The sequence below is a fragment of the Phocoena phocoena genome, chromosome 3, assembly GCF_963924675.1.
Source record: "Phocoena phocoena chromosome 3, mPhoPho1.1, whole genome shotgun sequence".
In the NCBI taxonomy this organism is placed as follows: Eukaryota; Metazoa; Chordata; class Mammalia; order Artiodactyla; family Phocoenidae; genus Phocoena; species Phocoena phocoena.
In genome coordinates, this window is record NC_089221.1 from 110,504,326 (window position 1) to 110,531,904 (window position 27,579).

Sequence of the window (27,579 nt, forward strand, 5' to 3'; positions counted from 1 at the left end):
TACATGTGGCTACTGAGCTCTTAAAAGTGTGGCTAACACAAAGAGAAATGTGTTATAAAATGCACACTGGATTCTTAAGATTTAGTATGAAAATTTTAAAAATATAAGATCTTATTTATGTAAGAATGTAAAATATTTCAATAAATTCTATATTGATTATGTTATGAAATAATAATGTTATGGATATATTGGATTAAATATATTATTAAAATTAATTTCACCCATTTCTTTTGACTTTATTATGTAAGGTTGCCCTAACACAATACATCTGAATTTCATATGTCCCTGCGCATATTTTATTAGTATAAAATTATTTGTTGTTTGGGAGTTCTGGGTGGCCTGATGGTTAGGATTCCCGGCTTTCACTGGCGTGGGCAGGGTTCAATCCCTGGTGGGAGAACTGAGACGCCGGAAGCCACAGGGCGAGGCCAAAAAAAAAAAAAAATTCGTTGTTTATCAGAAATTCAAATTTTAAATGGGTGTCCTATACTTTTATGTGCTAAATCTGGTAACTTTATTAATATGACTACTAGAAAATTTTAAATTACAAATGTAGCTATTTATTCTATGGGACAGTGAAGCTTTAGAATCACCTAGTTGCTTTTTTGAATTACCCTTCAACTCTTAACTCTGTACAGAAATAACTAACCTGAGGGGAACAATTAATCCTAGGCTGGGATCGTCAGTAATCTCGAAGTTAAAATTTTACATTTGTTTGAAGTTAAAGGACAACAAAAGGGCTTGTTACAGACCAAAATATGAAAAGGGCATTTGGATTAGAATTAAGTCCTTGCTCCCAGGCTCTCCATTGGGGTAGTTAACGGTTCCGGTTTCAAGATAATCCTGGTCACTCTTACAAAAATGGGCGGTGTCAAGGGCAGTAAACTAGCAACGAGACCTTGGGCCAGTCACAGTGCCCCTTTTGGCTTCGGTAAGGGGCGGGGGGCGATGCAGTATTTTTAATACCTGAGCCTAGCTTCCGGCTCGCCCGGGCTCCGCGCTGGGCCAGCGAGCTCGGCCTCAAACGCCGCCAAGGTCACGAGTCTCGCGGCCTTCCTCAGCCCAGCCAGGGCTCCTTCGGATGTAAACTCAAGGATGGGCCCACCGAGGCCCGCCGAGGCCGTCTCCACGCGGGAGCAGAGACCGGGTCCGAGCCCCAGGTGCCCGCGGCGGCCCGGGCCCGCCCACCCCCGTCACGCGCGGCCCAGCTCCGCCCCCGTCCGCGCCCCACCACCAACGGCCTGGGCGGGCTTGGAGGTTCAGGCCCAGAGCCCGCCCCGGCCTTGCGCACTATGTAAGGACGGTCGCTTCGGCAGGGCTGCAGCGGCGGCGCCAGGAGCTTGCGATCTCGTTCAATCGGCGGGCCGTTCCCTGGTCCGACTCTCGCTTGGTCGCGCAGTGGGGGCCCACAGCGCACGCGCACGCGCACGCCCCGCCCCCGCGCGCCGCCGCGTCCTCCGACCCCCGGCCGCGCGCCGCGCGGGCAACTGAGGGCGGAATGCGGGACTACGACGAGGTGACCGCCTTCCTGGGCGAGTGGGGCCCTTTCCAGCGCCTCATCTTCTTCTTGCTCAGCGCCAGCATCATCCCCAACGGCTTCAACGGCCTGTCGTCCGTTTTCCTGTCGGCGACCCCGGAGCACCACTGTCGGGTGCCGGACACAGCGAACCTGAGCAGCGTGTGGCGCAACCACAGCCTCCCGCTGCAGCTGCAGGACGGCCGCGAGGTGCCTCACAGGTGCCGCCGCTACCGGCTCGCGACGATCGTCAACTTCTCGGCGCTCGGGCTGGAGCCGGGGCGCGACGTGGACCTGGAGCAGCTGGAGCAAGAGGGCTGCCTGGATGGCTGGGAGTTCAACCAGGACATCTACCTGTCCACCATCGTGACCGAGGTGAGTACCAGATCCGCGTCCGGGGCCTGGGACCGGGGAGTAGGCAGGACCTTAACAGTCTTAAAGGTCGTGCACTCCACCCGCCAAGGTGAGCGCTGGATGCTGTCACTCCCTCTCCGCGACTCACTACACACTGGCGATGGTCATCGTCCAGCCAGGTGGCTCCGGAGAACTTTTCGTGGTGACTTCCAGAGAGATCATGGACATTGCAGCACGGGTGTCAGGCTGGCCGCCCATCCTGTTAGCTCTCTTAGAGAGGAAGCCAAGAAGGCCCTGGCGACTCCTTGTAGATACTCTAAGATTCTGAGTAGTCAGAGACTTTAGGTGGGGGTGGGAGTGCTGAAGACTAGAGCAAGAGCTTGGGCCAAGGAGCTGTCACCATTTTTCCTCCAGCCTTTTGGCATCTATTCAGAGAGAGGGGAAATGCCCCTCTACTTTCTCAAACTTTTTAAGTTAAAGGAAGCATGGCTATAAAACTGTCTCTTGCTCCTCTTCCCAGTTACTCCTTCCCCACCCACCTTCACCCCTAAATGACTGTCTGGTCATTCCCCGTAAAGAATTGCTTACCTTTTGCTCAGGGTTAGTTACTACCCTTTAAGGATTCATGCATCTGAAGATCCATTCAGGGTGACTTGTTGACCTGGAATGTTTTAGGATATTCTAAGGAAATGTCATTAGCCAGATTTAGTTAAAGCATACAACCTTAGTTCATAGGAAGCAGGGGGAAAACCTTTCTCATACCCCAGCCCCTTGGATTTTCCTTTTGGGTGGCCTTGTCTGTCCCCTGGTGACCTTGCAATCATTAAAGCTGGATGTATGATGTGATGTTTATTGATGCATGTGGATGTGCTTTGCGTCATACTCCGACACTGGCACTCTAACTCCCTGTAGTCTCAGCAGAACTGAGCAAGCAGGACATTGAAAAGAGCACTCCTTTATAGGCTCCAGGGTGCCTGGGTTCACTGAGTGTCAGGGTCAGGGTTTCAAGGATTAGGGAAGGCTTCTTGGAGGAAGAGGCTTCTCAGTGAGTCTGGGGTATAGAGCTCAGTAGATGCAAAGTCTGGAACAGCAAGAAAAAACTTGGCAGGAGGGCAGAGTTCACAGAGAAGAGGCTGAAGGGCAGGGTGCACAGGTCCTGGTATGGCAGCAAACCGCGCTTGAGCCTCAAAGGGGCTTACAAGGGTTCTGGAGACCCTGTGTGTGTTGCTTCTGGGGGTTGTCACCCTTCAGGGTAGTCTTGAGTGCTGCCCCAACAGACGTGTGTGTGTGTGTGTGTGTGTGTGTGTGTGTGTGTTGTTTTTTGTATGTTTGGACATTTGATGTCCCCAGCATCTGTGCCTCCTTACTCCACATGTATGTAGTAGGAGTAAGAGAAGAGCCCCACTGGGATCTCTGAGCAAGTGACATCATTCCAGTGTCCTCAGGCATTGTTACTTGAGAAAAGAGGTACTGATTGGAGGTAGCTGACTGTGACTTGTGGCTGACAAGTGCATGGAGTATGAAAACTTCCAGTCATCACAAATCCTTTGTTCTAGCCTCACAAGTGAGTCTGTCACCCTTCTGGAAGCCAGTCTGTCACCCTTCTGGAAGCCAAGCATTGTGAAAGCAGAGGCTGTTCCTCAGACTGCAGGCAGAGAACACGGAGGGGAAGTCCACAGTCCATGACTCAGAAGTCCCTGCAAATTCTGCTTCTGGCTGCCTGTGGAAGAAAAGGCAGTGAAGTCAGAAGTAGCTCATGGCATTTCTTAGGATTTTTCCCTAACCCCTGTGGTCCCCAACTTACTCTAGTCATTTGCTCTTTCTTTGCTGCCCCCATCATGCCTTCAGCTGAGAGTGGTGATGGCGCTGATGAGCTCCCAAAGGCCAACTGTTCCAGAAGGGTCCTTGAGCTATGTTGCTGCCAATGTCAGCCTTTCCTCATATATTTAGCCTATTTCTTTAGCTGTCTTAACAGTTTTGTAAGAGCTATGTGCCCTTTCACCTACTTTCAGGTTGTCAGTCTTTGCAGGGAGGCAAGATTAATATATTACTTAGCCCTTTGTTAGAGGATGCTGGAATACCAGACTTTAAGTTCAAGGCTGCTTGTTCTCTTCTGGTGAACAGTCACTGTTGGAAGCTGTTGCATTAACATTCTGAGAGCTCCTTTTTTCGAAGGCCCATTTTCTTTCAACCTGGACCTGGCCTGCTGACCATTGCAACTAGTCCTGTGCTTGCTAAATGTCTCCAAGACTGCCCTTTGCCCCAAATCATAGAAGTGTTTCTAAGTACACTGGTATTGAATTCCTATTCATGTTTTTTTTGTTTGTTTTTTTTTTTTTGCGGTATGCGGGCCTCCCACCGCTGTGGCCTCTCCCGCTGCAGAGCACAGGCTCTGGTTGTGCAGGCCCAGCGGCCATGGCTCACAGGCTCAGCCGCTCCGCGGCACGCGGGATCCTCCCGGACCGGGGCACAAACCCGCGCCCCCCGCATCGGCAGGCGGACTCCCAACCACTGTGCCACCAGGGAAGCCCCCTATTCATGTTTTTCAGCAGAAAATGAAAACCTCAGGTCTCCTGTTTGATTTTTTTTCTTTGTTGAGGTTAATGTGTGCACATGTAGTACTAAATTTTGTGGTAGACTTAACATCTCTGTATCTCCTGCAAGTCCTAACATTGATGCTGGATACAGATTGGGTACTCAGGAAAATTTTTATTGAACGGATTAATGAATAATTTTGAAATCTCTAAAGTGTGAGAACTGAAGAAGAAAAGGACAAGTTTAACTTATAGAAGGGAAACTTAGGGGTGGTTGAAAGGCACTGGAATATTTTAAAGTAAATGTAATCCCCCACTCCACAAACTGGGGCTCGCCCCTGCGTGGATCTGCAACAAGGCATTGGGACTGGCAGAAAGAAGGGGACACTATTTATGAGGTGAGAAAGGTGGTTCTCCCATGTTTCAGGAATAGTTTGGTGGTCCATGTGCTTCTAGGCTAGCCCCTTCTTTAGCCCTTCAGTCACCCCTGGAGTGCTGGAGAATCAGCCACCCCACTGTGCAGTGCTGCTCCAATACCTGAGTGTTTCTTGGCCCAGGACTGCCTCCTTCTCGGGGAACCTGGGTGATTTCTCAGGCTACCTGGGTCTGAGACACCTGCTTTTTGGTGTCTCCATAGCACAGCCTGTGGCCGGAAAGGTTCCTTTAGAAACTTCTAACTCTCTGGCACCCGTGACGTGGGGTCTCTTCAGCCAAAACACTGCAGTCCTCTGCGTCCCCTTGCTCCTTGCCAGCCTCTGCTTCCCAGAAGCCCCCTGCCCTGACCCTTCGCAACACTTTTACTCCCTGTTGTCCTAGAGAACCTCTTTTTCTGGACCAGCTTTTCCATCAGCCTTATGCGCGTGTAGTCTTGGAAAATAGGAGAGACCCCACTGTTATCTCCACGTCCACCTGAAGAAAAAGCCACATCGACCTGGGAGGCAGGCCCCGGGCTGACTCTGGGGTAGGGAGACCAAAAAGACCTGGAGACTGTGCCTCACTGGTATGCCTTTGCTGACTTCCCTCACTCTAGGAAAGCACAGACCCTTTCCCCTGCCTTTGCAGCTCATGGCAAGCCACTTGCTGGGTCCCTGAAGGGCCCTGTGTGTGTGCAGTCACAACAGACCCATCTGGCCATGAGTGGTCAGATTGATAGTCTCTCTAGCTAGCTGAGAACCGACATCCTGGGTCAAAGTTCTGACAGTTGTCACAGAGAAGGTGTGAGGGAGAAAGGAAAATAATCTGTTCTAGAGAATGAAGCTCAGGGTTCATCTGGGCTTTGGGCAGCCAAGCCCAAGGACTAAACCCAAGGGATAATATGGTTCGGAAGGTTGACTGTCCTTTTATCCATCTATTCACTCACTCACCTAGGTACCAAACAGCTACCGAGCCTCTCCTCTGCAGGGCACTGCCAGGCTTTGTAGAGGATATGGTAGCAAATTCTTTTTCTTCTTCTTCTCCTTGCCCTGACAGCCTTGGGGCAAGGATTCACCGTTAATTGCAGCAGGAGGCAGAATGAAATGTGTGTAGAATACATGGCATTCAGTAACAGGTAGTGCTTATCAGTGTGTTTGACCGTTGATGCCGTCAGCCTAGGTACATCTCTGGGAAGAGCTTCTGCCCTGTGGGCACAGGCCCTATCTCTTTTTTCTTCCAGCCAACTCACAGGTAAGGACATTTAGTCCCAGGGAACTACATCACCTCTCTACTACCTATAACTGAGAAGTAGCACCAATTACATACTGCATACAAGAGACACAATTTCTCTTTCTTCTTAAAAATTTTAACAGCTTTATTGAGGTATAAATGACATAAAACAAACTGTACATAACTAAAGTATATAGTTGGAAAAGCTCTGAGATATAGATACAGATATAGATATACACACATACACATATATATCCATGAAGACACCACCACTAGAAAGGCACATTTCTGACCAGGAAGGGTGGCAAGTCTAGGCTCCTTGCAAGGGTTACTCCCAGATGTTTTCAGTTTGCGCCTGCTTTCATAGCTAACCCAGCTGAGGGGTAAGGATACTAGACTCATGACCTAAATCTTAAACCTACACGTTTAGTTCTAAGGTTGATCCCTGTTATCATCAGCCAGTATAGCCCATCTTTCGTACCAAGTGGCAGCATCAGTGAGCTGGTCTGTAGCTGCTTTAGTCGCAGCTGCCAAGCCAGGAGCTCAGTATAGAAATACTACATTCCTCTATAAACACAACAAGCCCGGGGTACATAGCCTGGACTCTATGGGCTTGTCATCGCCCCCCGCTCCACCTGCCGCCTGCTTAAGGGGGAGTCAGGCCAAGTCCAAGAGCCCACTGCACTCCATCTGGTGGTTGACAGGTAAGTGGATGGGTTGGCTGGGTGGGACCTAGCCCGTGCCTGCCCTTCTGTTCATTTTTTGAGACCTGTTATCTTTCCTGACCCTACTCACAGGCCCCTTGTGGCCAGGAGGAAAGAAGTGTTAACCCATGCTTGCTTGTGGAGGGCCCAAAGCCAGGCTGTGAGAATTGTTGAGAAATGTCAGTAGTGGATAGAGAGCCCAGTTGGACCAAGTGGTGGTGGTGAGGCTGCAGGAGCCGGAGAGATGCTCTGGGGACCTATTCCAAGATGAGCACTACAGTCACCTTGTCTCCTGCAGAGCATAGTCTGACCTGGTTCCAGGTGGCACCTGGCCTTGCCAGTCCAGAAGTCCCTAGAAGCCTATATTGGGAGACCTGGCATGGGGAGGGGGTGGGGTTCCACCCCAGAACTCACTGCAGAAGCCTCTGTGGGTTTCTAGTCTAGCACAGCCATATCAGTCCCCAACCTTCACGAGAGACCTATTGAGAAGCAGCTACTGACTCTATTCATGTTTTTTATTTCTGTCGCTACAAAAGTAGCGCATGCTAGGTGGGAATAGATCACATCGTATTCAAGAGCAGCAATAGGCATAGTCTGGTCCTGAAGCTCCGCCTAACACCCCCGGAGGCCAGCACCCCATCACCAAGTCCCTCAGCTCTGACTCCCCCGCTACTCCCATCCTGACTTCGGCAGCCCTGTCTGGATGGGGGCTGCCCTAGGAGCACTCACCCTCCTAGAAGGGAGATGGTATCTGAGTGCTGGCACGGCTGAGGCTGCAGAGGTGGGAAGGCTGCCATAGCCTGAGTGATTGGGCCTTGGTGCTCCTTGCTTGTCTTCTGCTAGTCTGGCCTTCTTCTAGATTTAGGAGTTGGTAACCCCCAACTCTTCCTGGAGTGGGGATCATCACCCCATTCTCAGTCCATCCAACGTGCATGCTTGTTCCAGAGTGGAGAGCCAGGTATGTGGCTCTTATCATCAGCTGCAGGGGTTCTTTGTGTCCACCCTAAGGGCTGTCCTCCGACCCCCTCTGAGGTGCCTGGAGGCACTGTGCACACACTGCCCAGCAGGGCCGAAAAGCAGACTTGCTTTTCCCTCTGACCCTGGCCTGGAAGAGATGCTTTATTCTTGGAAGCCGCACACTTCCTGGGAGCCAGCAGGCCTCATGGAGGGCAGGCCTGCAGCCTGGTGCCAGGCAAGCCAGGGTCTAAATTCCCTAGAAGGTGGCCTTCTTGGTTACTACTGAGCACCACCTCTCTGTTGTGGGAAACATTTTTCTGGGAACCACCAAGCTTCCTATTTTGGTTTTTCTTCCTTCTTTTGGCCCTTGTTAGGCTGGAGCAACCTAATGTCTGAGTGTTCAGGTGCTTCCCCATGCCCATAGACCACTTTCTGTGCTAACTAAAGACGGAACTCTACACTGGGTACTGGGAACCTCAAGCACTGTAGCCTGTTCCCCCCCCATCACTGTTTCACAAATGGGGAAATTGAGGCACAATGAGGGGGAAAAATCTTGTCTGAGGTTGGGTAACTAGTTAACAGTAGAGTAGAAGCTAAAACCCAGCTTCTTGACTGCCAGCTCAGAGCTCTTGGCTGTAGTTGGGCCTAGAGTTGGCACAGCATCAGGGATCCCAGCTCTAAATGTCAGCAGAAGGACCCAGGGGTCACTGGCCCAGAGTTGAGGCCTGAGCAGAGCTGAAGGAACAGATCCAGATGGTACATACCAGGCCCTCTGGCCTCAGTCCCTCACTGGAAGCCTTGACCCTTAGAGCTACAGAGCCCTGCTCCAGAACCACTCCTATGCCACCCCTGCCAATGACCTGAACCCCACTGAAAGGGTGCCCTGCCCCACCCACAGCCCCAGCCTCAGCCCAGGTCCTTAGAAGCGACCGTGAAAAGCCTCGCCTCCTCCTGGGTTGGCACATGGGCAGAGTACTTGCTCCCAGCCTGTCTCCCCGTCTCAAATTGGTAGCAAAACAATGAGGCTAAGAGCTGTGAAAAACAGGATGTTCAGTCTCCCTGTGAGGGGAAACCTGTTCTTTGCCTTGCTGCCCGATGAGCCATCGCCTGCCTCAGTGAGCTCACACACCCTTGCAGTAATGTAAACAGAGCATGCAGGGATGCAGGATGTTCTGATTTCATTTTCCAAGAAGCCTTACATTTAAAACATTTTTAAAAAGAAGTGAGTGATACATCCCTTTGCTCCTCTTTCAGTGGAACCTGGTGTGTGAGGACGACTGGAAGGCCCCGCTCACGGTCTCCTTGTTTTTCGGGGGTGTGCTGGTGGGCTCCTTCATTTCGGGGCAGCTCTCAGACAGGTAAGGTGGGTGTCTACTCCTGCAGCTGCAGGGCACCTCAGCACAGAGCAAGGTAGTGTTCTCTCAGCCCAGGGCTGTGTGTTTTAAAAAGGCGAAGGCACATCTATAGTATAGACTCCAGACCAAGTAAAGAGAGCCAGCAACCTCCTCTCACTAATGCTTGCTGAGAGAAACAACCTCAGCCGAGTGTATACATGATCCAGTTGACCAGGAAATATGCCACAACTTACTTCTGCACTGCCTGCTGGCCTTCCCTAGGTGAGCGTAACTCTTTGGCATCTTCAAGCTTAGGAGAGGGAGATACCACACACACGCATGTCAGCTGTGTTGTAGATCTTAGGGCATTCCATAGGTGGCTGCCTCTGTGTTCCCAAAACCATTGCTCTTTCCTCAAGGTGAGAGGTCTCACTAGCCAATGGCAGTGTGATGGGCAGAACTCTTATGTCCACAGGGCTGATTCCCTTTATCTAACAGACTTGTGGTTATGGCATTTCTCAGCAATCAGGAAGTGTGCTGTTTTGACCCATAAGCAGGTTATTTGTGTAATTCCAAGGCTCTTAACTCAAAGTCCATGGCTTAGGGAGTTCATCTCCTCTGGAAATCCCATACAGAATTTTAGAGATTGTATGTGAGCATTTTTCTGGGGAAAACAGTTCCATAGTTTCCATGGTGTTCTCAGAGGGGTTTATTATATTGTGTCTTGTTACCCCAGAGCTTCAGGGTCTGTGAGCGAAGCCCATGGCAAAAAGAACAGCCTTCAGCAAGGTCCTTGGCCACACTGGGTCACCCAGTGGAGAGGAGTCCCAGCATCGTCCCAGCAGGGGGAGTCTCTAATAGAGAAGTTCAGGGTGAGAATGTCATCCTGCCTTAAGACTACAGCCATTTTATCCTGCAGCAGACATGCAAAGTGATGTTTTGGCATGTTTGCATCTATGGATTAATGTCTTTCCTCATAAGAAATATGCACATTTCTCACTAGATTTGTCTTTTCCAGAGTGTCATCTAGGGATTTTTAAAAGGGACAAATTCCTACAGTCACCAATGAGCATTAAAGAGTTAAGTAGGCTGTGACCACTGACTGATGATTCTAGATGAGCCTGAGACACTTACCCCTTTAGGGGAAAGGCCTTTGCTTCCCCAGACCCTTAACTTAGCAGCAAGCATCAGCTGATTACTTATATTTATTTAATAAACACAGAGCATCTAATATGTGCCATTCACTCTTATGAGCACTGTATACCAAGTGAAAAGAAACAACAAATAATTTAATCTTCATAACCCTATGATGTGGGAAGCATTATTATTTTCAGTTTATAGATGGGAAAAATGAAGCCCAGAGGAATTAAATGACTTGCCCAGAGTGGCAAGTGGCAGAGCTAGGATTCGGGCCCAGAGTCCTGATCCTCTGTTTTGTGTGGACTACTGTTCCAGGTGCCTGCTCTTCTAGAACTTGCCTTCTAGCAAGGCAGAATGTATTAAAGAATTGAGGGAAGTACTTGTTATCCTTTGTGGTGGTAAGTGATACAGGGGAGAAGTACAGGGTGCTCAGAGAGGGTCTGACAGAGGAGACCTGAGAGGGTGAAGCATTGAAGCATGCGCTGGGGGTTGAAAGATGAGTAGAAATTAGCTAGCTAAAGGAGTGAAGAGAGGAAAGAGTGTTCTGGGCAAGAGAGCCAAGAGTACTTAAGCCTAGACTCAAGCGAAGGCATAGCACACTTTAGGAACTGGAAGAAAGTGTTGGTCGGGGGTGGGGGGTGGGGGTGTGGAGAGTGGTATAGAGACAAAGCAGCGAGGCAGGCTGAGGCCCAAGCAGAAGAGCAGACTGGGCTTAGCAGATGACAGGAGTCTGGGCTTTCGTCACAGAGCAGTGGGCAGCTTTTAAAAGTGTGACATCATCAGATTTGCATTTTTACAAAGTTGTTAGATAGCTTTGTGGAGAAAGGATTGAAAGGAAGCAAGGAGGATTGTGGAAAGACCAATTAAGAGGTTATCACAATCATTTATGCAGGAAATGAAGGTGGCTCGGACTAGGCTGAGGGCGGTAGACATGGGGAGGAGTGGTAGGAGGTAAAACCAACAGGACTTGGCTATGAGTTGGACATGGGAAGTGAGGGGAGGGAGACTTCTGGCCTGCACAGCCACGTAAATGACGATACCCTTCTCTAAGACAAAGCACTCTGGAAGGGGACCATGTTTGTAGGAGAAGATGTTGAGTTCAATTTGAACATACTGAATTTGGGGTAACTATGAGACTTAGGGGTCTCATAGGAGGAATGGAGTATGGAGTTGGATGTATGGATAGGGTGCTCCGTGAGAGGTTTGGGCTGGAGAAACACATTCGGGAATTGTCACTTGATAGAACCCTCATCAAAGCCCTGTAAGTGGATGTGATTGCCTGGGAACAGTATAGAGTGAGAGGAGGGCATGCCCTGGATGGAGCTTAGAGGCCCTCCCAGAGGGGTAGTGGGAATCCCCCTCTCACAGGGTTGGGTGGCAGCTGAGACTCAGAGGAATTACCTTCATGTGAAAGACTAGGAGGAGGTCCCCCAGTTACAGAGTTGAAGCTCAGTGCATTTTTCTGGTCAGCTGTGTCATGGGATAGGGAGATCTTTGTGGGCTGGCCTCAGAGCCGTGTAACACCACGATTACCTGAGGAAAGTGTTTAAGTTCCCAAAGATCTGCTCCTGAGGAAACAGTAGAAACAAAGTTGGTGTGTATGTTGAGGACCACCTTAGTCTTCAGAAGGGCTAGTACAGGGTTTCTCAAACCTTTAAACATTTTTTTGCCAGCAGACTTCATCTTTTAAATAGGATCGTTTAAGTTCAGTCAACGAAATAGCTAAAAATGTGGCTGTTCTGGCTGCAGCACCTACCTTCAGCTCCCTACACCACCCCTCAAGCTTGTCTGCACCCCCTTGGAAGGCCCAGGGCTCTGTGGGATGGACAGTTTACTCCTAAGTGAGCCAATTCAAAAACCTAAGCCAGGGCTTCCCTGGTGGCGCGGTGGTTGAGAGTCCGCCTGCTGATGCAGGAGACGCGGGTTCGTGCCCCGGTCTGGGAGGATCCCATGTGCCGTGGAGCGGCTGGGCCTGTGAGCCATGGCTGCTGGGCTTGTGCGTCCGGAGCCTGTGCTCTGCAATGGGAGAGGCCACAACAGTGAGAGGCCCACGTGCTGCAAAAAAAAAAAAAAAAACCTAAGCCAAACAGATTACCTAACGGCAGTGGATTCATGCCCTCCAGAGTTGTCTAGAATATCAGGTTTTTATATAGGACTCCTTGTTGGAATATGAATAAGCCAAAAAGTCAAAAGCAATTAAAATAATCCTGGGCTGTCAAAGCATTTTATCGGACGTCATTGAGTTACCTCTATGTGCAGAAATAGAAGGGAGGCACAACTCTGGGAAGAAGTAGCTGATATTTCCTATTTTTGTAGGCATGTGTGTGTTTGACCTTTTGTTGACAGACTTTAAAAGTGAGCATTTCTTACAAATTAAAACTACAACGAGGTACCACCTCACACCGGTCAGAATGGCCATCTTAAAAAGTCTACAAATAACAAGTGCTGGAGAGGGTGTGGAGAAAAGGGAACCCTCCTATGCTGTTGGTGGGAATGTAAGTTTGTGCAGCCACTAATGGAGAACAGTATGGAGGTTCCTGAGAAAACTAAAAATAGAGTTACCATATGATCCAGCAATCCCACTCCTGGGCATATACTCGGACAAAACTATAATTCAAAAAGATACGTGTCCCCCTGTGTTCATAGCAGCACTATTCACAGTAGCCAAGACATGGAAACAGCCTAAATATCCATTGACAGATGAATGGATAAAGGAGATGCGGCACATATATACAATGGAATACTACTCAGCCATAAAAAAGAACGAAATAATGCCATTTGCAGCAACATGCATACAACTAGAGATTATCATGCAAAGTGAATTAAGTAGAAAGAGAAAGACAAAAACCGTATGATATCACTTATATGTGGAATCTAAAATATGGCGCAAATGAACCTGTCTAAGAAACAGACTCACAGACAAAGAGAACAGACTTGTGGTTGCTAAGGGTGAGGAGGGGAGGGAGAGAGATAGACTGGGAGTTTAGGGTTAGTAGATGCAAACTATTCCATTTAGAATGGATAAACAACAAGGTCCTACTAGATAGCACAGGGAACTATATCCAATCTCCTGGGATAAACCATAATGGAAAAGAATATAAAAAAAGAATGTCTATATGTGTATAACCGACTCACTTTGTTATACAGCAGAAATTAGCACAACATTGTAAATCAACTCTACTTCAATTTAAAAAAATAGAGAAAAAAATGTTAGTGGCTATCAGAGAATGCAGCTGATTTTTATTTTCTTCTCTGTGCTTTTCTATATTTTACAAATGTACAATTTATGCATAAATATCAAAGAATAAAAATAGACAAATATTTCTTAAAAAAAACGTGAGTGTTTTCTGGCCCCAACCCTGGATTGCCAAGGACTATAGCAATGTAAGGGCTTCCTGAGTCTTCCTCTTCCCTACTATCCAGAGAGCCCTTGGGAAGGGAAAGCAGGGTAGGAAGGGCCCTCCCCTTGGTTGGTGTGCAGGGCACTGTTGTTACAGGACAATGCAGGGGAGCCTCCTTTTAGGTCGGGGTTGCTCAACCTCAGCACTGTTGACATTTTGAGCCAGAGACTGCTTTGTTGTGGGGGACTATCCTGGGCATTTTCGGATGTTTAGAACATCTCTGGCCTCTATCTACTAGATGCCAATATCATCAAAAACAACAAAACCCTGTTGTAATGGGAAGAAGCAGCAAACTCTTTACCGTGGCTGAAGGTCTTGTGCAGTCTGGCTCCTGCCACCCTCTACTGAACAGCTGCCCTTCGTGTTCACCATGCCCCTCTAGCCACAGTTGCACATGCTCTTCTCACAGTCACAGTGAAGAATTCCCCCCCACCCCACCCCCAGCCGCGTGCCGTGGCCTTCCTTGACCACGCAGGCGGCCTCCTCAGGGTCCCCGGTTTACATTACCCTGGTTCCTTGTTCCTATCAGAAATTGGTAAATAAAAGATGACACCATATGATTAATATTGGCCTCCCCCACTGTACTGTGAATATCATTGAAAGCTTGGTCCCTCTCCCCTACTCCCCCTTGTCAACAACTTCTTTTCCTTTGGGTCTGGTCTCAGTGCCCCATAATCAGGGAGACCTTCCCTGAATGCCCATGTCCCCAGCCCCTACCTCCAGTCCAGGATAGGTTCCTCTGTTGTGTCCCTTGTGGGCCAGGATGCTGTTCCTTCAGTGCTCTTGTTCCAGTGTGTAATTGTACATTCAGCAGTGTTGTTGTTCGATTAAAATATGATTACTGTCTGTCTCACCAACTGTAGACTATAAGCTCCTTGAGGGCAGAATCAGTGTCTTTTTTTAATTCAAATACATCCGTAGTAACTAGTATATAATAGATGTTCAAATAAATATTCATTGAATGAATATAGGTGTCTGCTAGCCCTGGGCAGACTTAAGCTGAATCTGCTAGGTTGAATGAACTAGGTTGACTTGTTCCTCCTTGTTGTGTCACTGTCTTTAAAGGCAAACAAATCCCAAAAAACCAACATTTTTTAAAATTTGAAAATGAACACAGGTACAGAAACCACACAGAACAAATGAGGCTTAATGAATTATTCCAGGGAAATAACCATATAAATACCACCAAGTCAAGAAATAGAACTTTGCTGGCCACCCAGAAGCCCCATCCATCTGTCCCATCCCAAAGACAACAGCTTCCCTCACCTATAAGTAAACACTAGCCTGACTTTTATAATAATCACTTCCTTGTGGGTTTTTTGTAGTTTTATCGTCCAAATGTACATCCTTAAACACAAGTTTAGTCTTGCCCACTTAAAAATTTTTGTATGTCTTTTAGTCTACTTTAACCTATGGATTCTCCATCCTTTTCTTTGCCTGGGCTGTTCTACCTGTAGAATTTCCCCGTTTGAATTTTGCTAACTGTATGCTTATGTTACAATTGAGCATATTCCTCTTTTCCCTGCATTTCTTGCAAATTGCAGCTGGATCTAGAGACTTCATCAGATTCAGATTCAGCCCCTTTGTAAAGACTATAGGAGTCATGCGATGTTCAAGTGTCTCTCTTTATGATGTTAGCAGTCATTGAAACACAACGCCCATATCTCTTCATTCATCGGGGGTTGTAAAATGATGATGTTCTAGTTTTATCACTTTGGTTTCATTTAATAGTTGGAATACTTTTATGAAATGATACTCTCCCTCATCTGTTATTGGTAACTGTTCACCATAGTTTACATAGAAAAGTCAGGACAAATGTTTTCCCCTTTATTTACCAGTTTTCATTTATAATGAATTGTTTCTCCATCATCCTCCAAAGTAAACCAGCTCTTTTAAAAAAATAATAAATGATGAATGTATGAATTTAAGTATAATGAATGTGCGTCAATCCCTTGTAATCACTGTCTTAATTCTGGCACTGCCTTTTGGGCAACCCTGGTGCCCAGGCTGCACATTGGTCCTGGTGAGTGGGAAGGGGAGTAACAGCATAGGGACTGAGAGGCCAGGATTGCACCTGCACCAGCTGCCCTGGCAGCAGTGTCCGCGACCCCTCCCTGAAATGACTCTGGGGAAAGCCCCTCTTGGTGGGGCCCATTCCTGCTGCCTTCTCCCAGCTGGTTCTCTGTCATTCTCCTTTCCTTCCCAGGTTTGGTCGGAAGAATGTGCTGTTTGTGACAATGGGCATGCAGACTGGCTTCAGCTTCCTGCAGATCTTCTCGAAGAACTTTGAGATGTTTGCCATGCTGTTTTTCCTTGTAGGCATGGGCCAGATCTCCAACTACGTGGCAGCATTTGTCCTGGGTATGGCCATCAATTGGGAGTCGAGTACTTGATCCTGTGTTTCACCATCATCCCACCACCTGCTTTCTGGAGACAGCTGTGATGTCCCTCCAAGGGAAGTGGTCTCTGGCAACACCGACCAGGGATTCTTGATGAATCCGATTAGTAGTCAGGGAAACTGAGTCTCCCAAGTGCCTAGCCTTGTGTCCCCAGCAGCCCAATAGCCTGGCTGCTGATTTCCAGTTCTTTTCTGGCCCCCGAGGTGTGGCACCTTGGTCTCATTAGTACTCGATGGCCATTTTGCCGGAATTCACCTAAGATCTTAAAAATAGGGCTTGCCTCTGCCCAGGGCTGGGGTAGCTAAGGAAACAGGGAGGCATGACATTAGGAGCAAGGGCCATGATTGGCAGGCTCACCAAGGAAGAAAACTGCCTCTTCTGCAAAACATAGTGGCCAGTGAAATCGACTGGCAAGAATGAATTGATAGGAGTGGGCTTTAGTCACATGACCTTCAGGGTTTTAATTGAGTCCACACTGCAGGGCTTTGGCCTGCTCTCACTGAACAGTTGCCAGTCTCACCGTTCAGAGGCATCTAACTCTAGCTTATTGGTCTTGGGGTTTCTTGGGTTGATTGTTAAAAGGATTATTTGTTTCTCTTCACAGTTGATAAAATATTTTTCCTTAAAGCGTAATAGTCAGCATGTGTGGCCTTAATAGTGACTTCCCCTTTAATGAATCTCCTTCCTCAGTGAGGATTAAATTTTGAGGCCTCACGTGGCATCTTTAGCATAGGGCTTCAGGAAGTGATGACAGTTTCATGAGAGAAGCTGTCGCTGTGAGGCCACAAGGAGGCACCCGCAGCAGGTGGTCAGAATCCCATCCCTAGGGCTTGGAAGCTTCAAGATAATTCTGCCTGCTTTCTTATCTGTATGTTGAAAATTACACACAAGAAGATTAATAAGGAAATAACCGGAATTAAAATACTAACATGACTCCTCCCTTGTTTTGAACAGGAACAGAAATTCTTGGCAAGTCAGTTCGTATTATATTCTCTACGTTAGGCGTGTGCATATTTTATGCATTTGGCTACATGCTGCTGCCGCTGTTTGCTCACTTCATCAGAGACTGGCGGATGCTTCTGCTGGCGCTGACGGTGCCAGGGGTGCTGTGCTTCCCACTGTGGTGGTGAGTGTGTGGCCCTGTGCCCGGTGGTGCCCACCAGCAGGATGTCTTCTATCTGGCCTTCACTAGGGGGCAGCAGCAACCCACAAATCCCCATTTGGGCTCACAGAGACAGAAAATTTAAAGTCTTTATAAGGTGTTTCAGAATGTTTTTCCATACTCAGAAAAGCCAAAAACAAAACAGCCCCAAGACATCAACAGACTTGTGGTGGTGGGTTGATTGGAGTGCAAGGAGAGGAAAGAGCAGTAGCTGCAAGACGATGGAGTTTAGCATAAGCTCCAGGAAGCTATCAGACTGCAGGACAAGACAGCTTAGGCCCTGGCTCTGGTTGTATGTTGCCGCACCCTCGTGCCAGAGGCACCGGGAGAAGAGGGAGCACGTTGTGCGAGTCCTCAGGGTAGCTGGATGGAGGAAACCAGGCTCCATCTGAGCCTCCAAGATAGAGGTTGGACAGGCAGAGAGGAGACCGTTCCATACGGAGAAAGAGAACACAGCCGAGGGGCTGAGGCAAGAATCGCCCCTTGCAGGTGGGGATGGTGAGATCACTGGTCCACCTGGATGTGAGAGCATTGCAGAGCATACTAGGAGAAGATACAGAGCAGAGATGGTACAGCTGAGTCCTAGTTATGACCTAAGGGCAGGGGCTACCTCGTGAGGTAGAAAATAAGATCCATAAAGTCTCAAAACACCTAAGTGCCTTATGGAGAGTCAATTGGATGAATCAAGGCGGGGCAGGGGGAGGGGGAGAGTGAGGAAAAACTAGAGGCTATAAGAGGCCAGTGCAAAAGCTGCTGTGGATGCCAGGCACAAGCAAGGGAGTACGGCAGGGTAAGGGTCTGGGCCGGGCTCAGCCCATGACAGAAGCCAAGCTTCAGGAGCCCATTTTGTGCCTGTCTACTTAGTGTCCAGCAGGTGGCACCACCACTCTTCAGAAATGGAGGTGGCCAGCCAGGGGAGGAATCCCATCATGGTGTGTCGGCCCCTCTAAATTTTGTGTACTCCAGTGAAATCAGAAGCTCGCACTTACTGGCTCTAGTATGGTGCACCTCTTAGCTTCTGATTTGGAAACACCAAACATCCCTCAAACCTAGCTCTGGTTCTGAAACCCCCTTTCCCACCTCCACTTATGCTCCACCTGGTCTGTGGGAAGGGAAGGCCTCAGTGAGATTGCTCCTTGTACTTCCAGGTTCATCCCTGAGTCCCCCCGATGGCTCATCTCTCAAGGCCGATTTAAAGAGGCAGAGGTGATCATCCGCAGGGCTGCCAAAATCAATGGGATCATTGCACCCTCAACCATCTTTGACTCAAGTGAGGTGAGCACCATGCCGGAGCTGGTGGGAGGGCCTCGGTGACCATGATTTTAGGGTAGGACCACACAGCCCTGAAGCCCTCCCTTCACACAGGAGCCCAGCTCTCGCCCTGCCCAAGCCCCAGCTGCCCCCAAGGCAGGTCCTGTTAAAATTCAGAAGTTGAGAAGGTGCCAACTGTGTAAACTCCTTCACCTTTCCGTGGAGTTTAGGTTTTCATACTTTATATAATTATTTTCTAAGTGATCATACAGTCAAACCATTACTTTTAATAATAAAAACTCTTTATGAGTTAACAGGTCTTTCATGAAATTGGCATTTTGGGAAATCATTGTTTCTTATACCTTAGGTTGTTTCTCATCTTAAAAAATAATACAAGTACCTAAAGTATGAAGCAAAAATAGATTTGGAGTTAGAAATGTCCTGTCTCCTTCCACCCACCAACGGGGAGTTGTTGATTATCGTCTTGGAGCCAGGTCCTTTTTGATATCCGCCCTCCCCCTACCCCACCCCTCTCTGCAAACCCTGTTCTCACGCGCCATGAGTAATTTCCTGGCTCTGCCTGATTCCTGGGTCTTGCTTCTCCTTCCTGTTCCCTCTCTTTCCACCTCCTCTGCAGCAAGCAGTTTTCCTCAGTCTCATGCCTCTGAGAAGAGGTTAGAAATTGTCATTGCTGGCTGATGGGGTTCTGGAGTGTGTCCCTGCTCTGACAGCAAGACAAGGTCCTGGCTGTGAGAACAGCCACCAGCAGTCAGTCATACCGCAGTGCGCAAAGGCATGCAGATGCAGACTTGGGGCTTGGGAAAGAGAGACTGGTTATTATAGGCAGCAAAGAAGCTGCTGGCCACTGACAGCCCTGCCGGCCTCATGGTTAAGCAGTGGCCCAGCACCAAATCCCACTCACCACATCCTAGAAAGGACTCTGGTGCACAAAAGTTCAGGGAGGGGTAGGTGGCAGGGAGGGCTTTTAAGTGAGGTGGGCTCTGTAGCTTTGCAGAGGTCAGTCTGGATGAAACCGTAAGTCCCACTGGCATCTTTGTGGAAATGAGGCTATTCCAGGGGATCCATTAAGTCAAAAGTTGACCTTTTGTTGAACTGCTAACTCGGGAAAAACAAACTCCAAAACTGGGTTTGCTTAAGAAAGCAACATCAGTGTGTTTAGATGTGTGGTTTATTGATGTCTTTGGCTGTGCCAGATTTCATAGGAAGTTACTCAGAGTGAAGCTGAGGTCAATTTTCCTGTTTTTCTATCTGAAACTTTTTTCCTTGGAAGTAGACCAGTAACTACATGGTATGAGGACTGAAAACATTAATTCTTTTAAAATATAATATCAATAAACTACACAGCCAGTTTCTCTCTCTGACCCAGAGGGGCCGGGAGCCAACCTTGGAAAGGAATGCGCAGAGGCCTCCCTGGAATGTGGCCATTGACGGGGCTGGAGGTTTTGCCGGGAGGGGGCAGTCAGCTTGGGCTCCTCCTTGGCTGCATCGCACCAAGGGCTGGTCACTTACTTTTCCTCCTCATTCTTGTTCACTAATTTGTTATCCACAAGGCCCGGTGAAGCCTTCTGCAGCCCAAGACATAGTCACTATATGTACCCTTCTTTTCAAGCAAGAAACACAAAACACTCCCCAACTCGGAGACGCAGAAAGCTAAGATGCCAGGGTTTCAAGTATGTTCTTGGGTCTCTGAGTCTCCAACCTTCTCTCCGTCCCGTACCCTTGTCATGTTGTTCCTGCAGCTACAAGACCTAAGCTCCAAGAAACAGCAGTCTCACAGCATTCTGGATCTGCTCCGAACCCAGAATATCCGGATGGTCACCATCATGTCCATAATTCTGTGGTGCGTAAGTTAGACATACCTAAGGCCTCCAGACAAAGCTTCTGGCAGTGTCTGTCAGGCCTCGCATTTGCAGACGTCTCAGATCAGAATTGAAAGCCTGTGTCATCAGAAAGTGGCAGGGATGTGCCTTGCAATAAAAGAAGTGGGCATGTCCCAGTTCTTAACGGAATCTCAGAAGAGGAGAACGAAAACTGTTGTGGGGGCTTTGGGGGGAAGATATGGGATCTTTGGGGATCCCTCCGGGTCAGAAGGCAAATCGCTGTTCACATTGGGTCCCTAGTTCAGTTGTTCCTGTTGCCTGTGCATCAGACAGTGACTGAGGCCTTTAAGAAGTTCTAAGTGAAGACACCGTGTCCTTTCAGTTATAGAGGCTGCTAAGTATGTTCTGGAAATGTGGAAGCAGGACATCCTCCCTCTGGGATGTTTGGAGACTGTCCTGGAGGCACAGCCATGGCCTACATGTCCTCGTCAGGTTCCTTCTAACGAGGCATTTCACCAAGTGTGTCAGGGAGGGATCTGTGATTTACCAGAGAAAAGGAACACAACCAAGTGCCTAGATAGCATTTGCTTAGTGGCCAGACCCTTGGGATTACAAGTGACTACCTGAGCCTGCGGGGGAGGAAGGCAGACTTCATCTCAGAGTGCTTATTGCTGGAGTCAACAAGCCTTGGCAGCCAGCCACCCATTTCCAAGGAATGGCACGGGATCCCTTAGGGCAGTGCACCGCCCCTGAGTCGGCCTCAAACAAAACCAGCTTTCAGCCTGCACCATAGACCTGCCAGCCTGCGATGAGTCACCCTTCCATGGTTCACCCAGGCACCCCTCCTGCTCTGGATTTCCCAGGGACTCCTGTACATGCCCTTTTCCCTGATTGTACCAGCTGTGGTTTCAACCTGCAGATTAGTTAAAAACAGTCTGATTTGTACTGGTCTGGTTTGCCAAAGAGTGTTGACCATCAATAGAGAGAATGCCTACTGGGGACAGGGTCTAGGCCAGGGGCAGTGGGGGGCATGCAGATGGCCCACTGGGAGCTCCCTCTCCTCCCCATGAGTCCGGTGGGGTTGGGGTCACCTGCTTCTGACCAGCCTCTTCCTGGCTGGTCGCCCCAGAGGGTCCGCCAGGGATCTTTCTCTAAATGTTTGACCTAATGATTGTTCCTTATTTTATCTCATCAGTCTTATCACACCCCAGTTGCTATCTGCCTCCTTACTCATACCCTAACTCCTTCCGCAATTGTTGGATTTGGGAGGTTCAGAGAGTAGGGAAATAGGCTTTTGTGAGTGCTTTAGCTTAGGATTTTTAAAGCCGAAAGGCAGGTTGGAGTATTTTTGGTTTTTGATTTTTTTTTTCCAACAAAGTGAATCTATCTGAATTATATGTCTTTTTGCTGGAACGCTTTGTTTAGAAAGCTCTGAAAGTGCTCTGACCCAGAAGGTACCCTGGTCTCGGGGGAAGTTATCTTTCTTTCTAAGAAGTAAGACTCAGGGTTAAATCTGCTGCCCTCCTGGTAAGGATAGTTTTGAATTTCCTGCAATAATTATATTTTACAAGTTGTCCAGGTTGGGAGGCACGTGGATGCCACTTCTCCAGCTTTTTTCTGCATTCTGTTTCAGGATGACCATATCAGTGGGCTATTTTGGGCTTTCCCTTGACACTCCTAACTTGCATGGGAATGTCTATTTGAACTGCTTCCTCTCGGCTGTGGTTGAAGTCCCAGCATATGTGTTGGCCTGGCTGCTCCTGCAGCACCTGCCCCGACGCTATTCCATGGCCACCGCCCTCTTCCTGGGTGGCAGCGTTCTTCTCTTTGTGCAGCTGGTGCCCCCAGGTAGGTACCATACATGTCTGCAGTCTGGGATATCCATTGAGTCACTCAGTCTCTACCATACTGTCTCAGCCAATTAATAAAGAGAATAAAATTATGCCATTACAGCTCGCCTGCATATCTGTGTTCTCAGCCCACAAGTCAAGAGAAAGTGTCTCCTGGGACCAGACAGTCATCATGGCCTGGGCTTTGGGGGAGAAGGGAGAGTGACCCTGTGGGGCTAACGGTTGATTGTACTCTCTACCCAAGTTAATGTGTGTGTGTGTGTGTTTTTTTGCAGAGTGAGGGGGAGGAAAGAGGGCCATCCCCATGTCTTTTTAACCTGGCCCCATCTTAGTCATTTATTCATTCAATAAGTAGCTGTGGAGTGTTTACTGTGGGGGAGGCACTGTGCTTGGGGCTGACGGTGCAGAAGTAAAGGAGTCGGGCAGAGCCCCAGGCCCTCCTGGCGCTCAGACTCCAGTTGAGAAGACAGACAACAAACAAGTAAATAAAATGCTTGTTATAGTACAGACTGTGTTACCTTTAATAATGACACTGAAGGACAATGGAGAGCTAGCTTATATAGAGTGGTCACAGACAGTGGCCCTAAAGAGGGGAAAGTTGAGCAGAAACAGATGAAACGATGGAGAAACCCATGAGAAAGTCTAGGAGCAGAACATTTCAGGCCAAAAAAGGGCAAAGGCCAAGACCCTGAGGAGGCAATGAGCCTGGCACACTTGGTAAGAGATGAGGAGAGGAAAAAGGGCGGGGCCAGGCCACAGCGTGGCTCTCACAGGCCAGTAGCAGGAGTTTATTTGTAAAACCATCTTGGTATCCCACAGAAGGGTAGGAGGCAGCCCTCTGAAAATTCATAAAACGGTTTATGGATCCTCGTGTCCATCATGGTACCGAGAGTTGTCATGGGTTTGGGGGCCTCTGGTAATCATTTGTGGGCCCCTGAGGCTGGCAACACTCTGCACAGGAAGAGCACCCACTGCAGCATGGCTGGGAGCCCAGGAATGTATGTAGAGGTTCACACCAGAGCTCAGGGAGACCCACAGGCCACTCACAGCATCTCCTCATTGGCACAGTGAGCAGGAGAGATCCGAGGATCATTCATGAGGGTCTGCTGGTCTGTGAAGTGTAGCATAGAATGAAAGCGTGAAGTGAGTTATAATTGAACTTCCCATGCATCCACAAATCCTTAGTTAATTCCACAGTGCCTGCAGCGTGAGGTTCTGGGGTGCCAGCTGCCCCCTCTGACACACATGTCTTTAATGACTTTTGGACTGGAGAGCAGGTTTCTCTGGGTTATTGAGGGGCTCGCTCACTCTGGTGGTCTTTAGGCTGAGGAGAAGAGCATGTCCTGACACAGCTGCAGGTCCCAGCCTCCTCTCGGTAATCAACTTGGAGGAACATAAACCCCTTATCCCACAGTAGGAAGTTATAGAAACTTTCCTCCTCCACCCTTCCCAGGGAGAAAGTATGTCTGTTTCAGGCAAAAAACTAGTAGCAGTGTGCCTTGGGTTGGTGCCTTCTCCTACTTTCTTCCCTTTGCTCTTCAGACTTGTATTATTTGGCTACCATCCTGGTGATGGTGGGTAAGTTTGGAGTCACTGCTGCCTTCTCCATGGTCTACGTGTACACAGCCGAGCTGTACCCCACAGTGGTCAGGAACATGGGCGTTGGAGTCAGCTCCACGGCATCCCGCCTGGGCAGCATCCTGTCTCCCTACTTCATTTACCTTGGTAAGTCCCGTGGGTCGAGCGCACACAGGAGGGATGGGGTGGAAGCACTGATTGGCTTTAATGCGACCTGGGGATGGCTTGTTAACAGGAAAGCAAGCACACTCAGCAAATGGGATCCATCCAATACTGGATCTATGCCTGGAGAAGGTTCCTGTCTGGGTGCACCGTGGTGGAAGCGCTCATGTGGAAAACAACCTATAGACAGCTAGAAATTGACGACAGTTGAGGGTTTTTGTATCTGTTTTAGCCTTCCCAGGCCTTCCATCAGAGAACGTAATTCCCCTATGCTAAGAAATTGCAGCGTCGTTTAGGGAGCCAGTGTACTAATTGGGGAAATTTCTTCTTGGAATCATAGTTTATAAGGAACAGGAAGGGAAAGATGTCTATTCTAGAGGTCTGATGAACCGAGAATTTCTGTAACTTGAAGCACTTAACACAGCAGTTTTACACTGTGCAAAGATCTGCCTCGTACCATTTTATGTAATAGGGCCCCAGTTTTATCTTTCTCAGAATTATTTCCTCATGGCAGCTGCTGTCCCCCTGCACATGCCTAGCTGGCACATCTCTGGGGACGGGTGGCACCCACCTTGGGAGTACTCAGAGTGCTTTCTGAACATGCTACATAGACCTGACAAGCAGAAACACCTTCTGATCTGGCCTGAAGACAAATCGAGTGGGTTGTGACACATCTGGAGAGGTGGAGGAGTTATTCCTATCCCTGGACACATACCTTGAGTTCCTTGGAAACCCAGCATTAGGAAATAGGGTGTTTTGTGGGTTTTTTTAATTAATTAATTTTTGGCTGCATTGGGTTTTTTTAAATTAATTTGTTCATTAATTTATTTATTTTTGGCTAGAAAATAGGAATAGAGGGACTTCCCTGGTGGTCCAGTGCTTCCAGTGCAGGGGGCACAGGTTCAATCCCTGGTCGGGGAACTAAGATCCCGCGTGGCACACAGCACGGCCAATAAAAAGGAAATAGGAATAGAAATGGCCCAGGCCCATTCCTCCCAGGCTGCACCCATCCCCTGCACCGAGGTGTTGCTGCTCTGTGCCAACTCTGGGTTCTGTGACCTGCCTAGGTGCAAGATTCCAATATGGCAGCTCAGAATGGGAGATGCTGAGGCTGAGAAGGCAGGTGATCCCTGTTAGAGTCCTGGGGACACAAAGGGAGGGAGAGAAACCATGTCAAACTGCACTTCCGGCTTGGGGCTCTGTCTGCTTTGCCACAGGTGCTTACGACCGCTTCCTGCCCTACATTCTCATGGGGAGTCTGACCATCCTGACAGCCATCCTCACCTTGTTCCTCCCAGAGAGCTTCGGCACCCCACTCCCAGACACCATTGACCAGATGCTAAGGGTCAAAGGGTAAGGGGGCCTCCTTCTTCACAAAGTTAATGCACTGGGTCTGGGCCTGGCAGAGAGTTCCCCACGAACTCAGAAACGCCATGGACTAGTTTAGCCATAATAGGATCAGACATGGCCAGGTACTTACAGCCTGTTCTCTCTGGCCAGACCCAGACCACTGGGTCACCATGAACATCTCGACAGCAGTAGCAACTCGAATAGTACAGAGACAAGAAGAAACCTTTCAGAATCTGCTGTATGATATTTTCCCTTTAGTGAGATAACCTCAGCTCTGGGGCATTTTTTGTTTGTTTTGAGACTGGTAGACATCTTTTTAAGATTTGTTTCTAACATTTGTTTGGCTTCTTCTTCTAGAATAAAATACAGGCAAACTCCAAGCCACACAAGGATGTTAAAAGATGGTGAAGAAAGCCCCACAGTCCTTAAAAACACAGGCTTCTAACACAACCTCCAGTGAGAAAGTAAAGAGGAAAGACCGTCTTGTCAGAAGTGGCTTGTGTAGACACTGAGTCCTTCAGTGGCAAAGGTCTTTGCTGTTCATTCTGTGGACGCGGTGTCTGCCTTGCTCACGGATGGATACCCAGACTCAGCTGCATATGGTCGTGGAGCACCACCTTCCCTCCAGGGACACCATGGCTACTGACGGACAACTTTGGGTAAATCCTAACTATTACAGTGATGGACTTGGCACTTCCTAAGAAGTTAACTACTCACTAGAACCAGTAGGATTTGGAAGAATATGAGAGACAATTGCTAACTTTACATTTTAATTTCAGACTGCCTGAAAAGGCCCCTGATAGAACTGGGGGTCTAGTTCTCCACCTCCTCACCCTGCCAAAAAATCCTTTCCCTGTTTCCCACTAATGGTGCACTTTAGAGGAAAAGAAATAATTTCACAGGGAGTCTGATTTCTCATACTTTCTCAGTTACAAAGGATATTAAATGGGATTGTTGCTTCCCCAGGGCAGGAGAGCACAAGTCTGGGGAAACCTAGAGGTATTTCATATGGAGAGGACAGCAGATACAGAACAGAGACAAGTGCATTAACTTATGAGCTCTTGGACCACTCAGAGTGACTACTGGGTAGACTTGTTTACATCTGATCAAAGCACTGGTCTTGTGCAGGCCCATAGGAGATTCATCACTGAATCTACTATTCTTGTTTTCCACTACTACGTGAATCAAGTCTCCTAGCTACTATGGTTTCTGATGTATGGTTTGAAGGAAGTATATCAATGAGAAAGAGAGACGAGCAAACTTGTCTCTTCTCCCAAAACTATAATATGGATTTTGATTGTGTTTTGCTTGTTGTTTGTTATTATGTCTTTTTTTCTCCTTAAGTTATTTGCACTTCAGAATAGACTTAGGAAAGGCTGGTTCCTTAGCCTCCTGGTTTGTGTCTTTTATTTGTTTGTTTCAACCCAGAATCACTCTGGCAATAGTCCACAGTTGCCACTTGTGCAAGGCCTCACCAGCCTTAGCTACTAGCACTTTTCTGGGTGCCAAAAATGACATCATTGTGTGTGTTCCTTTCATGAAACTTAATCATGGAAAAAAATTACAAAGAAGAAAATTAAGTCGTGTTCACAGTCTTTCAGAGTTGCTCACTTCAGTGGTGTAACATTGGGAGATATTTTGTGTTCAGCATAAAATTGTCTTCTCTTTTCTGATTATGCTACCATGGTACTTCTAAAGCATATGCTTCACCTGGTTAAAAACAAAAAAGTGTTTTTGTGAAAGCTACTGAAGTGCCTTGGGAAATGAAGATGTTTTAATAAATTAAATGATTTTTTAAAATAATCACAACTGCCCACAACTTTTATTTCCACAGTTTGGTGAGCCATGCCACACCATCACATCACTTTTCTCTATATCAGCTTGGGCTAATTCTAACAGTGGTTTATGATTAGTCTCTAAAGCTAAAATTTAATCCCCATGTACTAGAGACCTTCACTCTATTGACTATGGACTGAGGCAGCATTCTTGCACAAGCGTCTTAGCCTGGGTTCCTCAGAAAGCAGAGCCTGAGGCCAGTGCTTCTGTGCAGTTAGGTAATTTATTTGGGAATAAGATTCCAAGGAGCAGAAGTAAAGGATAGGGGGAGGAAACAGGGAAGGAGGGAGACCCAATACCAGGATGCATTATCAGGATGGCCAGCACCAAGGGCACTGTTCCATCCAGCCAAGATTTCTCAGGAGCCTTATGAAATGTATCTCAAAACCATCTGCACTATGATGAAAGGGGAAAGCATTTACATATTGGCCTTCATTCCCCATTCGTCAAAGGCAGCCCCACAGGTGTCAATTCCCACAGTTCCAGGTTGCACATGGATGAGTCCCAAACAGGTTCTGTCCCCTGGATGGAAAGCAAGAAGTAATGTACTGCAGGCCTGAGGTGAA

At 48.2% G+C, this 27,579-nt stretch overlaps 1 protein-coding gene across 1 annotated transcript; it reads left to right on the forward strand.

Annotated features, from left to right (window-relative positions):
• Window positions 1–1,334: 1,334 nt before the first annotated feature.
• Window positions 1,335–26,977, forward strand: LOC136119942 (organic cation/carnitine transporter 2). Its single transcript, XM_065873297.1, has 10 exons — window positions 1,335–1,891; window positions 8,964–9,067; window positions 15,791–15,945; window positions 16,938–17,109; window positions 18,294–18,420; window positions 20,157–20,257; window positions 21,871–22,085; window positions 23,630–23,812; window positions 25,045–25,180; window positions 25,535–26,977. The coding sequence occupies exons 1-10, from the start codon at window positions 1,499–1,501 to the stop codon at window positions 25,620–25,622; spliced, it is 1,674 nt and encodes a 557-aa protein (XP_065729369.1). The 5' UTR covers window positions 1,335–1,498; the 3' UTR covers window positions 25,623–26,977.
• Window positions 26,978–27,579: the final 602 nt, after the last annotated feature.

What these genes read in the sequence shown, in the direction of transcription:
- LOC136119942 (XM_065873297.1), top strand. Translation starts at nt 1,499, where the DNA reads ATGCGGGACTACGACGAGGTGACCGCCTTCCTGGGCGAGTGGGGCCCT. An exon ending in TCGGGGCAGCTCTCAGACAG is followed by an intron (nt 9,068 to 15,790) that starts GTAAGGTGGGTG and finishes TTTCCTTCCCAG; the next exon opens with GTTTGGTCGGAAGAATGTGC. An exon ending in CTGTGCTTCCCACTGTGGTG is followed by an intron (nt 17,110 to 18,293) that starts GTGAGTGTGTGG and finishes TTGTACTTCCAG; the next exon opens with GTTCATCCCTGAGTCCCCCC.